At 44.6% G+C, this 15,001-nt stretch overlaps 1 protein-coding gene across 7 annotated transcripts in view; it reads right to left on the minus strand.

The window, feature by feature from the left end:
• SMOX (spermine oxidase) overlaps positions 1–15,001 on the minus strand; it is a 51,703-nt gene that overhangs the window by 16,166 nt on the left and 20,536 nt on the right. For all 7 annotated transcript variants that reach the window (XM_059469962.1, XM_059469958.1, XM_059469957.1 and 4 more), the window contains 2 exons: positions 8,837–9,071; positions 3,262–3,488 (listed from right to left, as the gene is read on the minus strand). In XM_059469962.1, the coding sequence (XP_059325945.1) occupies positions 3,262–3,488; positions 8,837–9,044 (435 nt within the window). In that variant the 5' untranslated portion in view covers positions 9,045–9,071. The remainder of the gene's footprint in view (positions 1–3,261; positions 3,489–8,836; positions 9,072–15,001) is intronic.

The raw sequence follows: 15,001 nt of genomic DNA on the forward strand, positions 1-15,001 counted from the left end.
AGAGAGACCCAGCCGGAGGAGAAGAGCTGAAGGCACAGTCTGGAGGCCCAGCAGCAGCTGCAGGCAAAGCCAGGCAGGGTGTGAGTGAGGGGGAGGGTGACAAATTTAGCCCTGCTCATTCAGGGATACTTTTTCCACTGCTCATGCCAGTCCTGCATCCCTGATTAGGCTTTGCATCCATCACGGGTTGCTGGCTGTTTTGTGGGGGGGTTCTTTCTTTTCAGCTCAGGACAGGGCGTGTCACAGCCTTTGCTATCTCAGTCTCTGAAGGGATGAGATGACATGATGGAGGGATTGTAATAAGAACCTGAGGAAGGCCTGGGAGCTCCTGTGAGACAAAGGAAGATCCTGACCTCAGGATTTTGTGATCTGAAAGATGAATTTTTATCCTGGATAACTTCAAAATCAATCAACTTTAACAAAATCAATCACCTTTAACAAAACCAATCGTAAAACCTGCCTCCCAAAAAAAAACCCCAAAAACTAGAGATGCAGAACTGAAAATTCTTGCTGTTCCTCCCCAGCATTAATTTCACCACCAGTTAAAGCAACAGAACTTTGGCCAAAAAAAAAAAAAAATTAAATAACCTCTAATGAACAAGCAAAAACCCCTCACAGAATCACAGAATGGTTGGGTTGGAAGGGACATGGAGGATTGCATTGTTCCAACTGCCCTGCAATGGACAGGGACATCTTCCATTAAACCAAGTTGATCCAAGCCACATCCAACCTGGCCTCGGACACTTCCAGGGATCCGGGAGTCTCACAGCTTTCTCTGGGGAGCCTGTGCCAGGTTCTCACCCCTCTCACAGTAAGGCTGGGGAAGTGGGGGACACCCCAAAACACAAACCAGAAACCCCCTGCCACACTCAGCATGTGTGGAACACCCTCTGCACTTTATGCCAGAGGAAAATGTCCCCAAAGCCACAGGCCTGCTCCTGGCTGCCCTCCCTCCAGGGCACTTGTATTGCTTACAGCCATTTAAACTGGGTATTTTTATGAGCTTGCCTGAATTCCCCACTTTTCCTAGGTAGGGCAGGGAATAAAAAACCACAGCTAAATGCCTCAAATCAGCACAGATCCTCCAGCCTGGCACCCCGAAGAGGCTGAGACGAGCAGCTCAACAAAACCATGAGCTGCTCCTGCAAGAAATTCCAGCAGGCTTTGGAGGAAGGCAGGGAAAGCCCCTCCCAGCAAGAGCAATTAAGGGGCTGGCTGAGGTCCCCTGCTTGGCTCCAGCTGTCCCTTAAGTATTTTTTATCACCACGAGTGGCTGCAGACATTTTTACAAGCCATAAATGCGAAAGCCTTTTCTGTCTCCTAGTGATAAAGATATCCTGTGGCAATGATAAGCTAATTAGGTGTTGTGTAAAGAAGATTAACTTTTAATGTGCTGTTCTCTCATGTCACTGGCTGCCCCTTTCTCTCCCCTTTAAAAGAAAGGGTAGATTTACCAAATTAATCATTTCTAAAGCACTGGTACCTTGTTATGGCCTTTATCTTACTGGGTTTATCTCAAAGCTAAGTGGCTCTCATCTCTGTATTCCCTTCTCATTCTGGACTCTGCCCTCCCTTTGCTGGAGATTTTCCTATCATCTTCCAGACAGGATGATCACCAAGCCCTGCATGCAGTTTGGCAGAGTTCCATTTACATAAATAATGCTGCTCACTGCAGTATTTTCATTTACTCTTTCTAGCCCCAGTTGCCATTAATCTTCCTCCACACACATCTCACCTGTCTTTTTTTTTCCTGCCTGGAAAAAAAGTCTCACTTGTTTTTTTTAACCCAGTAAAATGAAAAATTGTTCAGATGAATTATATCCACCTGCATTTGTCCAAGACGTTGTCCACAGGTTGACAAATCCTTCCCAAAATGAAATTTCTTTGAAATTCCTACTACTCCTCTCTGAAACTGAAATGATTTTGTGCCATCCCAGCACTGATTCCAGTTCAGAAACACAGGACAGTGCCAAAAACATTTTCAAATGAAAAAAATATCCTTTTTCTGCTCCCCACCCAATTCTTGATCATTCTCTACAGGCTACAGTGACTTTTCTAATGCTCCCAGACATATTTTTAAACAAAGTATGCAAGAGTAACCTGAATCCTGTGAGTGCTCAGCCAAGAGTCAAATACTGAAGTTTGCTGTCAGATGAAAATCTGAAGGTTTTAGGCACAGTTACAGCCTGATGAAAATATTCATGTTTTGTTCCATTTTCCACAGCCCACTGAGAGATCACATTACCTGGAGGGCCAGACAGTCTGCACTGACCCCTCTAAATGTACTTCACAAGCAGCATTAAAAAAATGTGGGGAATAATTATAATTAACTCTGGCAAGCAAAAGAGTTTAAATAACCTTCAACTGAAGTCCATGCTGGTTTAATCTCCCAGAAAAGATGTTCCTTTCCTTTTGATGCAAAAAAACTTTCAATTCCTACAAAACTGCACTGACTTTGGCACACCACACAGCATTTCATAGTATTTATAACCAATAAAAAGTGACAGGGATACAATATTTAGCTGGTTGTTGCTAAGGTTTTGCATTCTGCTTTGTTTAGCAATTTGATCCCTCCATGTCACAGACATATTTTATGAAAAATCCTTTAATTAAGATCTTTTCTCCTGAGAAGCTGAGAAGCTTCAGCTTCTCCATGTTTTGCTGCTTTAGAATGTGATTTAGAGATTTGTTTACCCAGCATGTGAAATTGTTTTTACTTGATGACCAATGACAGCCACCTGTGTCGAGGCTGTGAGCAGTCACAAGATTTTATTATCATTCCTTGCTATTCCTTGCTAGCCTTCTGATGAAATCCTTTCTTCTATTCTTTTAGCATAGTTTTAATGTATCATTTTCTTTTAATATAATATATATCATAAAATAATAAATCAGCCTTCTGAAACATAGAGTCAAGATTGTCATCTCTTCCCTCATCCTAAGACCCCTGTAAACACCACCACACCTCCACTACTCTTTTAATTAAGTGCTGGATTAATTACTGGATCTCCCCAGAAATAGTTGCTGGAAGTGATTAAATTGATTACAAACGTGGAAAGATTGTTATTTCTCACCACAGAGAGTTAATCCCACATCAGGGACAAATGGGGTGCAGTGAAGCAGATGAGAGAAAACTTAGCACTGATTTTTTTTTTTTTCCCCGATTTCTACCTTTGTCCTGGAATGTTCTAACCGGGAACTGAGACCAAAGAGTCTCAGTGTTCCAGGCAAATCTAGCACTTGCCAAAGCAGCTGGACACCAACCTCGTTGTATAAATCACTGAATTCTTCAACCACATCTTTCGGGATCCTCTGCCCGCTGTTGGTGAGGTGATAAGCCACCCCATTCTTGGAGTAAAGGCTGATCCGCCCAACGCTCCTCTCGCTGTCTGTGGTCTCTTCCAGCAAACCATTGTCTTCTGCTAGATGATAGACTGGGTTTCCATGTGAACCATGAATCCACGTAGCTCCCAGCTCAAAAGTGGCATGCCCTGCAGGAGAGGAAGCCAAGCAAACTGGTTATGGAAGCCTGTTTTCCTGGAAGCTTCTCACAAAATGTGCAAAAGCAGAATTGCCCAAGGACAGCATATGTTTGAACATCCCTTAAGGGAGTTTTTCTGTGTTAGACACAATGCCAGCGTTCTTCAAATTGGTCCTTTGGGATACAGGTTTGGGTATTGCCCAGAAGGATAGGATGTTGCAATAAAGATCCCTCACACTGAGACACCTCTGATACTTAAGGAGAAATTCAGCCCTTCTCAGTTCCCAGCTCTCACCATGTAGGAAAACGTGGATTGCAACATTGGCGTGAGCACTGAACCTTGTCCTGTGACTCAAGTGGTTGTTATTTACAAATACACCTCCGATTAACTGCAATAAAACATGCATTTCCATTCCCCAAATGAGTAAACAGACTGTAATTTATTACTATGCCTTTGGATATTTCTGTATTAGCTTCTTTTAAAAGAGGCACTGTCAGGCTAAACACCAAAAGCATTTTGTTTTCATCACCTGTACTCTCTCTGCTTGAAAAACACAAAGAGTTTGGTCAGCCCCACTCTCTCCATCCCCTACAACCATCAGGATTTGCACAAGGGCTTTGTCCCCCCCAAATCCAGCACTGCCAGACTGGGCTGAGAGCACAGGGGGATGCTCAGCAGCTGAAAGGAGGTGCTAAAAATAAGCTTGGGTCATGTATCCCCCTATATTTTGACAGATTCTCAGAAGGCCAAAGCTAGTTTAAAGTCTGACAGAGCTGGGCATCTCCCAGCACCCCTGCAGCAGTGTGGGAATGCCTGATTAAGCAGGATAATTAATAGGATCCTGCTTGCTGAAGAAAGGATGGTGCAGTTCCCAGCTATCATTTGCTGTTTAACATGTAAATGTATGCTCAGACAGAGGCACTGCAGCACTGAGCTGTGCTGCAGTCAGGTTTCAAGAGTGAGAGCTCCAAGGAAGGCTGTTCCCTGGCTGAGCCCCTGCCTCTGAGGGAAGCTCCACAGACCTCATTTTCCAAGCAGCCCCTTTGTCAGTGAGAGCTGTGCTGACTGCCCTTCAAAAGCTGCACTACAGCAGGAGGTTTGGTTTTACACCTGCTCCAGAGAGCAACACAACACACAGACCTGAACACTTCAGGTGCCACTGACTCCAACACACCCCAGAGCACCCAGCCAGGTGGAAATGACTGAACACTGGCAGCCAAAGGTAGAGAGCTCATCAATATTGCAAGTGGCAGCCCCCTGGTTAATGCAATCCTCCTGCAACTCAGGCTGAGCCAAGCAACAGCAGGAATGCTCCTGCCTCCTGCTCCAGGGCAGGAGTTTGGTCTCTGCTGCACAGCAATCCTGATTTTTTCAAAGAAAACAAGTTGCCAGCAGGTCCTGCTTGCTGCCTTAGTGCTTGGTGACAGTGATGGTGTGCTCCAAGCTCTCCTGTTGAGCTGTGTGGAACATAATCAAATAGCAACAAATTAAAAACTCATTCTTGCCTGTAATATTCATGCTCACTGTCATCACTACCACATAAGCCAGGTTTTACCAGGTGTAAGATAAACGATTAGTTATTTTAAAGTGTAAAATTAAATAAAATTCTTTTAAACAGAGACAACCAATTTACTTTCAGAGCCTTAAAGGATTTTAGGTTTAATATTAATCTACTTGAAATGAATCATCCCATACAACAAAAAAAAAAAAAAGCCCAGAGAAACACACAGATTGTGCATCAAGTCTCCTTGATACTTGGGATGGCAACTTTCACATTTCCCTTTGCAGTCCTGGCTATTTTTTGGGTATCCTGTTGTGGGATAGCTGCAGTGGATAGAGATGTAATAGGTCATGTGCAGGAAACATAGTGCACAAACACACAAACCCTCTGCCTCACCTGTGCTAGAATCAAACCTTTGCATATCCAGATTACTCCCCTGGGTGGAAAAGCTGCACAGTCTGTGCACTTGAGGGAAAATACTGTCCCCTGCAAGATGTGGCTCAGTGAGGGGGAAGGATTCAGATATAACCCTGAGAAGGTGCCACAATGCCACAGAATGGTTTGGGGTTTTGAAGGGACCATAAAGATCATCCCATTCCCACCCCTGCCATGGGCAAGGACATCTTCCACTAAACTAAACGATCCAGACTCCATCCAACCTGGCTTTGGACACTTCCAGGGATCCAGGGGCAGCCCCAGCTTCTATGAGGAGCCTGTGTCAGGGCCTCCCCATCCTCACAACAGGAAAGAATTTCTTCCTAATTAGTAGTTCTGCTGAAATTTAAATCAGATCTTTAGGCAAGTGTGCAGACAGGAGAGGCCAGAGCCAGAACACGGATCCACCTTGGCAGAGAACTGCAGCCCACACCCACACAGGGCAACCTTGAGAGCTGGCATATGAGGAGATAAGACAAAGATAAGAAAAGACAGTTTGGAATTTTAAAACATTAACAAAAGACTAAGACTTTGGATGCCAGCCTCGGCTCTGCAACTAACAGCTACATCTACAAACTCTTGAGATTGCCTCCCGACTGAAACACCTGCTCTCCTCTCCTGTTAATTAAGAGGTGTTAATGAGGAGGAGGTGGATTCCCAGAGAAGATGTGAGTTACTGGTGAAGGTGGGCAAAGATGAGAGATTCAGGCTCGGTACTAAAACACCAGAACTATTCCACAGGTGCACTGGCAGAATGATCTGTGGCTCCCCAAAGATTCCAGCTCTTTCACACTTCCCTCCTCTCACAGGCATCACATCCAGGATATTTTTAATGCAGCGGATTGTGTGTAAAGGACACACTTCCCATCCTAACCTCTATGCCAAGTCTCAGCAGAATGTAAAGTGCCCTACTCAAACCTCTAGAGATTAGATTTTTCCAACTGCCTTTCCATTGGTTTCCCTTCTGCAAGTTCACAGGAGGCTGCTGTTTATTTACTGTGGTGAGTTTATCAAGCAAAACACAGTAAGTGATGTAAGCACCTAACAAATAAAAATAAAGCAGGGTAGCAAGAGGGAAAAGGCAACATCCAGAGTGGGATCAGAACTAGAATTAGCTAATTGCAATCAGGAAAGCAATTCAGGAAAAGCAGAGAGCTTTATGCCTTCTGCAGAGAAGAAACAGGCAATGTCCCTCTGGATACCAGGAACAGCTTCAGTGACTCCTGTGCTACAAAGGACAATGTTTGTTCCAGGAGTTTTGCCTGTAGAGATTTTTAAATTGACCTGGCATTCAAATATATTCAGTCTGCACCTTTATTACACACAAAGAAAGGAGGCTGCAGAGATAGGAAAGCTGAAAATCAGGATAAAGGGATACACTAAAGATGTTTTTCCAGCAGCCTGATTCCCAGTGGGTAGCGCCCTAGACAGCAAATTAGTTCTAGGGAAATGAATGGGGTTGTTTGTGAAGCAGAACAGCTCGGGGTTTCCCCTTTCCAAGGGCTTTAAGCCCTGAGAAACAACCCTTCAACAGCCTGGAGATTTACTGGCTGCTCCTGGGAACGAGTCAAGCTGGAAAACCTGGGTGGAAAGAGTCTGGGTACAGTTACTCAGTCACAGACCTGTTACGCAGAGCTCTTCCTGTGCAAGAGAAAACAATCACCCAAATCATTTATTTCATGGAAACACAGGTTTGGAGCAGCCCTGGGTCACAACTGGTCACAACTGAGAACCACCCATCCACCCTGAGAGGCACCCAAGGATTTAAATATTTACTCTCCTGACACCGCCACACCTCAAACCATTTTGCACGTGCATATAACCCCATTTCCAAAGTTCATCAGACCTCATGGCCACACAAACCCCACCAGCAGCCCTCTGCAGGTGCTGATGCCATTTCCAGGTGTCTCACTGTCCCTTCGTGGTCGCCTTAAACAGCTGGAACAGAGGCTAGACAGAGTTAAGGGGAATAAAAGGATATTTATTGAAGGGCCTTCAAAGGCCACACCCCGGCAGTACCAGAGCCACAGCTTTGGCTCTGCCTGGATGGCTCCAAGATAGAAGCAAAAAGAGGGCTTGGTCACAAGATCTCGCATTTTTATAAGTTTTGGTCCTTTAGCATATTGGAGCTAATTGTCCAATTACAGCCCCAGCCCAGGAAGTCCCATCCTTCTCATTTTTTCTCTCTTCAGTCCATGTTCTTTATACTGTTGTGCCTGAGATCTGGATCCAGGTGCCCTTGGGTCCCCCAGCTAGAGAAGGCGTTGTTGTGTCTCCCTACTCTGTGAAGAGAGTTCACCATCCCCTTATATGAAACCCAGACCTGTCAGAACCCAGGACATTTCTCTGGCTGCCCTGGAGGACTGCAGACCCTGGCAGGGGGCTCAGAGACCTTGGCATGGAGTCACAAACACCTGTGCCTTTGATTTTAACCCATGGAAAAAGTTACCAACTTTGTGTGAAGATTTAGAAGCCAAAAGGGTTTGAGTAGAATGTTAGTGAATTTACCACAGCGTGGCAAAGTCGAATTTTGGGGTGTCGCGGACATCTCTTATGAAAAATCCTTTTTTTAGGATTTCTCCTCTTGAGAAGCTGAGAGGCTTCAATAACAAAATGTAAACATAGATTATTTGCTGCTGTGGAATTCAACAAGTAGATTTTTGATTAGCTTATGTTAGTTGTTTCTGATTAATGGCTAATCACAGCCCAGCTAGCTCAGACAAAGAGTCCAAGCCACAAGCCTTTGTTATCATTCTTTCCTATTCTATTCTTAGCCAGCCTTCAGAGGAAATCCTTTCTTCTATTCTTTTAGTATAGTTTTAATATAACATATACCATAAAATAATAAATCAAGCCTTCTGAAACATAAAGTCAAATCCTGTCTCTTCCCTCATCCTAAAACCCCTGTGAACACCATCACATTGGGGTTTTTAGAATGGGGGTTCAAGAGGAAAGATGAAGGAATCTGAGCATGTCCTGTCTTTCTTCTTTTTCTTGTCCTTCAGCTTCTGCTGTGATGGTGGCATTTTGGGTTGGTTTACAGTAGAGACAAACTGTCTAACATAGGTGATAGGTATTGGAAAATTATTGTAAATAAAGTGCACATAGTTTTAAGCATAAAAAGATAACACCACCCCGAGGGCGGTCAGTGTGCCTCATCCCGACCTGCTGGACAGATCTCAGCAGGTCAGAGAAAGAATGGAATAGATAAGAGCAAATAAACAACCCTGAAAAGCAGAACTGACAAATCTAGACTTCTTCTTCGAATGTTGGGCTGGGAAAAAATACTTTTAATACCTCAGGAGCCATTCCAGCAACAACAAACCCAACACAGACCCACACACCAAAGCTGCCTGAAATCAAAAAGACGAACAAAGCCATAAAGCCCCAGAAATCTGAAAGGCAAGGTGCCTCCTCTCACCGAGTCGGACGCTCTGCACGCGGCCCCCAATGCGGTCGGTCGCCTCGAGGACTGTTACATCCGTGAATCCGCCTTCCAGGAGCGCCTTGGCTGCCGACAGGCCCGCGAGCCCAGCACCGATCACGACTATTCGAGGCTGTCGCTTTCTCCGTAGGCCACTACTAAGAGGATCATCCGTGCTGTCTGCAGATATTTCACAACTTTGCATGCCGTCCAAGCTCTCTTTCTAAGGAACCTGTAGGAGGAAGGGAATAGTTGTGTTCAGATCCAGCTTATCCTCCGCAGTTAAAAGGATCAAAAATGAAGAAGTCCAGCAGAAAAGACTTGGTGAGTTAGAGCCAGCCTTCAACATGAGATGCACAGAAAGGATAACTGAGGTCAAGCTGGGATGCAAAACAACTTTTTAGCCTAGAGCACCAAGAACTTTAGAAATCTCCACCCTTTCGTGCCATGTAGACTGTTTCCAAACAAGTCAAAGGACTTTCAAACACCCATCTTTTTTATATAAACTCCAAAAGTGGTAATTTTGTGGTGAAGGCTTTTAAAAGAAAGAGAACCACGTCCTCAGTGCTGACAAGCTCTACAACCCAGCTATAAAGCTCCACTTTGCCACTGTGGCAACCACAAAGCCTGAATTTTAGATTCTCTAAGTAGGGGAGGAGGTAAGGAGGATTTAGCTCAAAGCAAGGACATTGGATCCCAAGCCAGCCATTACAGAAATGGGACAGGCAAGAAAATGTTTCAAATGATGGAAGTCAACAAGGGCCACTCCAAAATTTCACAAAATGCAGCCAACATTGTCTTGCCAACATTGTCCTGCCACATCAGGCTCGGCCTCAGGCTTAGAAGAGAGGTTCAAACCCACACCAGTCCTGACTAGTCCAAATCTACCCAAATCTCCACCTACCAATATATTCAACTGCTCCTGCAAGCAGGACCCTGTTTTCCTTGGCAAACCCCTAGAAGACACCTTTTTACTGCTACCTACCTTTATTTCTCAGGTCCCATCACATCATTTCAGTAGGTGGGACCATGGCCTGAGCCCATGGTTATGGTTCAACCCCGGAGGAGGGATTTCCAGTGCAGGATGTCTTTATTCACAAAAGCCAGCATGTATTTACCTGGTTCTGGGTGGTTCACACCTGCCCTCAGGAGCATGAAGAAAAGGGTGCAGAGATGTCTACCCCTCCAGACCTGAGCTGACATGAGTCCCAACTTGCAGAGGATAAACACACAGCCCAGGATTTATCAGCCCTGGAATCAGCTGATGCCCAGTATTTTGGATAAATCACAAACAGAATCTATTGCCTCCCCCTCCTCCCTCCCCAAACAGAGATATCCAAGGAGCTCACGGTGCGCTGCCTCTACCTGTTGCCAAGCTGCTGGATATCCATTCTGAGTTCTTCCTCAGTTCTCCCAACACTTGGCCACTGACAAAGATTCCTACTCCTCTCTTCCGTCACCAGAAGGGTCGACTTAAAACACTGCTGGCCTACTGCAGTACATGATCACAGAAACTAATGAAGCAGTTTCATTTGGAGAGTTCCTTTTTCTCCAGGATTTTAGAGAATTTATGTTTGTTGACCAAGCAATATCCACTGTCTGTAAGGGAGCTGACACCAGACTGCAGTCGGCAGGGATTTAGGTAGTGCCATGAAGAGGAGAATGGTCCCACTGGAGCTCTGACAACTCTTTTGAAAATGTTTGGTTTCAACTGAAACAGCTTCAGCTCAATCCACCCTCTGTGGACTCACCTGCAAGAGGGATTTGCACAGTGTGTGCAAACTCTGATTCTGCCACTGCAGCTTGTCCCAGCCGGCCCTGCATCAGCTCCAACTGCCACTGCAGCACCTTCCAACGGCCACAGCCCAACAGAAGGTAGATCACAGAATTCTCAAGAATGGGACCTTCCAACTCATCCCATTCCTACCCCTCCCATGGGCAGGGACACCTTCCACTAGCCCAGGGTGCTCCAAGCCCCATCCAACCTGGCCTTTGGACACTTCCAGGGATCCAGGGGCAGCCACAGCTTCTCTGGGCTGTGCCAGGGCCTCTCCACCCTCACAGGGAAGACTTTCATCCTAATGTCCAATCTAAAGCTCCCTCTAGTTTTAAACTTGTGGTGGTTTGACCAGGAAGAAGTGGGAATTCTGGGATGTTGTGGTCAAACAAAACTGCTCCCTCCTTGTCCTGTCACTGTCTGCCTGTGTAAAAAGTCACTCTCTGTCTTTTTTGTAAGCCCCCTCTTAGGCTCTGGAAGGGGCTCTGAGCTCTCCCTGGATTTTTCCCTTCTCCAGGTGAACATTCCCAGCTCTCCCAGCCTGGCTCCATCCCTGGAGCATCTCCATGGCCTCCTCCAGACTCTCTCCAGCAGCTCCAGGTCCTTCTGCTGTTGGGAGTCCCAGCACTGCAGGTGGGGTCTCACTAGGGCAGAAGAGAAGGGGAGAATTCCCTCCCACAGACATTGTACAACCCTCTCCCCTTCTCATTCTCCTGATAACACTTTGGTCCAAGTATTTTCATTGCCACAGTATAGGAACATCTTTTCTGCCATCTATATTCAGTAGAAATTGAAAGGTTTTAGCTCAGTTCTTTAAGCACACCTTCCCTCATCCTGGCTTTGGCAAGCTGCTGTGAATTCTTCACATGAAACCTCCAAGAAAATGTTTTCCCTCCTGTTTCAGCATTTAAATACTGGAATAGGTGACCTGTTTAGACAGATGAGAAAATAGCAGGGTATTCTGTGTGTACAGAACCCTGATTTGGAAACCACCCTTAATTAGCCAACAACCTGTACCATATGATCAGCAGGGAAAGGCAATTAAAATTCAGCAAAACCTTGAGCTTTCCAACCAGGATCCACATTCCACAGTGGAATGAACAGGTGATATAAATATAGAAAGCCCTCACTACACTTTATTTCAGTATCAAGTATTCCCTCTGGTATGTGAGGCTCATGAGTGAGACAAGCACACAAAACAGAATTCACAGAATGACCAGGCTGGAAGAGACCTTCAAGATCATCGAGTCCAACCCAGCCCCAGCACCTCAACTAAACCCTGGCACCCAGTGCCACATCCAGGCTTTGTTAAACACACCCAGGGATGGGGACTGCACCACCTCCCTGGGCAGAAAATTCCAGAACTTTATCACTCTTTCCATAAAAAACTTTTTCCTAATATCCAACCTATATTTCCCTTGGTGCAGCTTGAGACTGTATCCTCTTTTTCTGTCACCCTTTGTGTGCAGTGCCCTCCCTTCAGCACTTGCCAAGCCACCAAGCAGGGCTCTCAAGCCAGTGGATATTTCCAGGTCCTCTGACACAAAGACAGTTTGGCTTTTTACTTCTTCTTGATTGCCAAAAAGGCTTGTTTCTCTTTTATTTTGTTTTTTTTTTTCTTTTCTCTTTTCATCACAGGGGTAAGAAGTGTGTTGGCTGTTGTACTGTGAATCTCTCTCAGACTGTAATTTTACTTGGTGTCCATCTTAGAGCAAGGGTAGCACTAAATCACAGTTTCACTCAAAGTAAAATTCTTTGCTTTGTCTTGCTTATGGTGTTCCTGTGAGACAGCCAAGAAGCACTGGTTACCCACAAGAAGAAAACATCCAAATACACATCTTCCTTTTGTCGAAAACATACAGCTTCAACCATCTTAGCTCTTGTGCTTGTAAATGCCTCACTCAGGATATTTTAATCAATTGTACTTCCAGACTTGCCCCTTTTTCTCAGTCTCTATCACCATTCTATCCCTGACTGCATAGGAGAAATTATCCTCCATTTATCCCCTCTCACTCCTGTCCATTTCCTTCGTTCAAAAAAAACCCAAATGAACACCTTGAAAAAAATGCCTAAAACCAACCCCTTCCCAAAAAAAAACAAAAAAACCACAAAAATCCTGAACATAACTGCTGTTTTCCAGCAGACAAATCTTTGCAAAAATACATCTTCTGAGATGGCCATCATTCTACCAAGCCAGAATCATGGGTTTCCACTACTGGTATTTGTACTCACTACAAGTTCAGTGTGGTGACAACTTCATGATTTTCTTTTTTCCCATTATTTTGCCCACAAAACCTTGCAGGTCACAAATAAGAAAAGGAAGAAGCCAAAGAATTAAGGCAGTTCACAACTGCCCTCCTTACTACAACAATACTCAGGCAATTCTTCTAGGACCCCTCAGAAAAAGGTCGCTATGGCTCCAACTATTTAAAAATAGAAAACCAAAATAAACAAAAGCATTTCTCAAGGAAATCTGCTATTCTTAGCTCACCCAACTTCTCCTGTGGCAGTATTGTTGTAGCCCTGCTGATACAAAGACCTGGGCAAGGCAATGCTCTGAAAATAAGGCTTGTGTGCTTGAAGACTTGGCTGAAGGTTGGTCAGGATTTGGGGGTTTGTTTGGGGTTTTCCACCAGGATTGGTTAATCTTTAAAAAGTGACCTTCCTTCAGAGTGTGTATCACACAGCAGGTTGTCATTTACCCATGAGCTGGGACTGCTGGCACTCCCAGACCAAATTCATGGTCATCCCAGAGGGACCCATCTCAGCCCTGTCACTGTTTCAGGTGATCAGCTGGCATTTGCTGCCCACTTCATTTTCAGGGCACGGAGAAAAGGAGAGATCCATCCTGCTGATCCCTGGCATTCCTGTCTCAGGGTGGCTGAGCTGGAAGGGAGCTTACAGACAGTTTTAAAAGGTCACCTGACCTTTCTGAGTGCTCTGAAATTGTGTTGAATCAACACAGCCTTCACACTAACAAGTGTAACAGCCAGTCTGGAGGGTGAGAAATGCACCATCAACACAAACAAATTCCCTGCTGACTGCACAGACCAGCAGAAAAAATTACCAGAATCACTTTATTCCCTGTAGGTTTTTATTTGATGAGAATTCAGCATCATCCCTAATCAGAAAGCTAAGCAATGATATTGCATGTGTTTGAAAGGAGCTTGGATAAAAGCAACAAGAGTCAGCTGAAAACCTAAGCGGAAGCACAAGAAATAAACACACTACTGTTTCCTCATTATTTTAAGTGCAGCTATTCAAAATACTATCAACACATGAAGGGGCACTGCACACACATGTGTTTATAATACAGGTTTGTCATCACAGCCTGAAAGTGTTTGCAGAGAAAATCTGACACCAAATTAATTCAATCTAAGCAGACACAAAGTGAGATTGAGAAACCAAGAGCATAAGCCAGAGAAAAAATCACAACAAAAATAAAATATCTAATTTTAACAATGACACTAATCAGCTGTTGAAATACTTTCCTCTAAAGACAGAGAGGATACTGGCTGAAGCTTTCAACTCAGGATTCAATCTGTCATAAACATTTACACTCCAGTCCCAGCAGAAGACGCAACTGTGGTGCTGGGAATTATCCTGCTAATTCACTGGAGATGGCCAGGTTTGAATTGGAAAACAAAATTTTGTGGCCTTTGCACCTTGGGAATCTACCATCATGAAAACATAAAAAAAAAAAAAAAAAAAAAAAAAAAAAACTAAAAAGTAATAATACCAGCAAACTTTTTGATCCAGAGTTTCAAAAGCCTTTTTTCAATAGATGTAATAACCTCTATTATTTCATCAGCTGCATAAGGAGAAGTGTTCATCTGAAAGCTCTGTTAGCTGAGTCTGAAAGCAAAAGCTCCACGAAAGAGCTTTTGAAAGAGAAAGAGAAAGGTGAAAGAGAAAGAGAAAGGTGACTTAGCAGATGTAAAGACACTGCAGTTGTTAGGTCATTAACTCATTACACAGCCCAACACTCCTTGTGCTGAGCATGGTTGTAGTGCATAACCCTCACCTAAGTAACTACAATAACAAAATTTCCAGTCATCATCTCTAATGCACCTTTTTCCCCAAGCTGAGGGAGAAGTGCTTGGAAGGATTATTCTGCTTGGAGCAATTTTATCTCCTTTAACACCTTTGCAGGTTTCAGACTCAGGCCGCTCCCTGAGCACAGGTCAGGACACATCGTATCTCTGAGCAGATACAGAAGTGGAAGGGATTTCTGGGCTGGCTCCAGCACAGCCTGTCAGTGCCTCCTGATGCTGTGAGTTGTGGTTCTCCACAGCTCCTGGCAAAACAAAACAAGCATTTTGTAACTTCTCCCTCCTTCCCCCTTTCATCAGCCTTCTCAAACACAAGCACATTAATCCTTGCTG

Source organism: Ammospiza nelsoni, chromosome 4 (assembly GCF_027579445.1).
Source record: "Ammospiza nelsoni isolate bAmmNel1 chromosome 4, bAmmNel1.pri, whole genome shotgun sequence".
In the NCBI taxonomy this organism is placed as follows: domain Eukaryota; kingdom Metazoa; phylum Chordata; class Aves; order Passeriformes; family Passerellidae; genus Ammospiza; species Ammospiza nelsoni.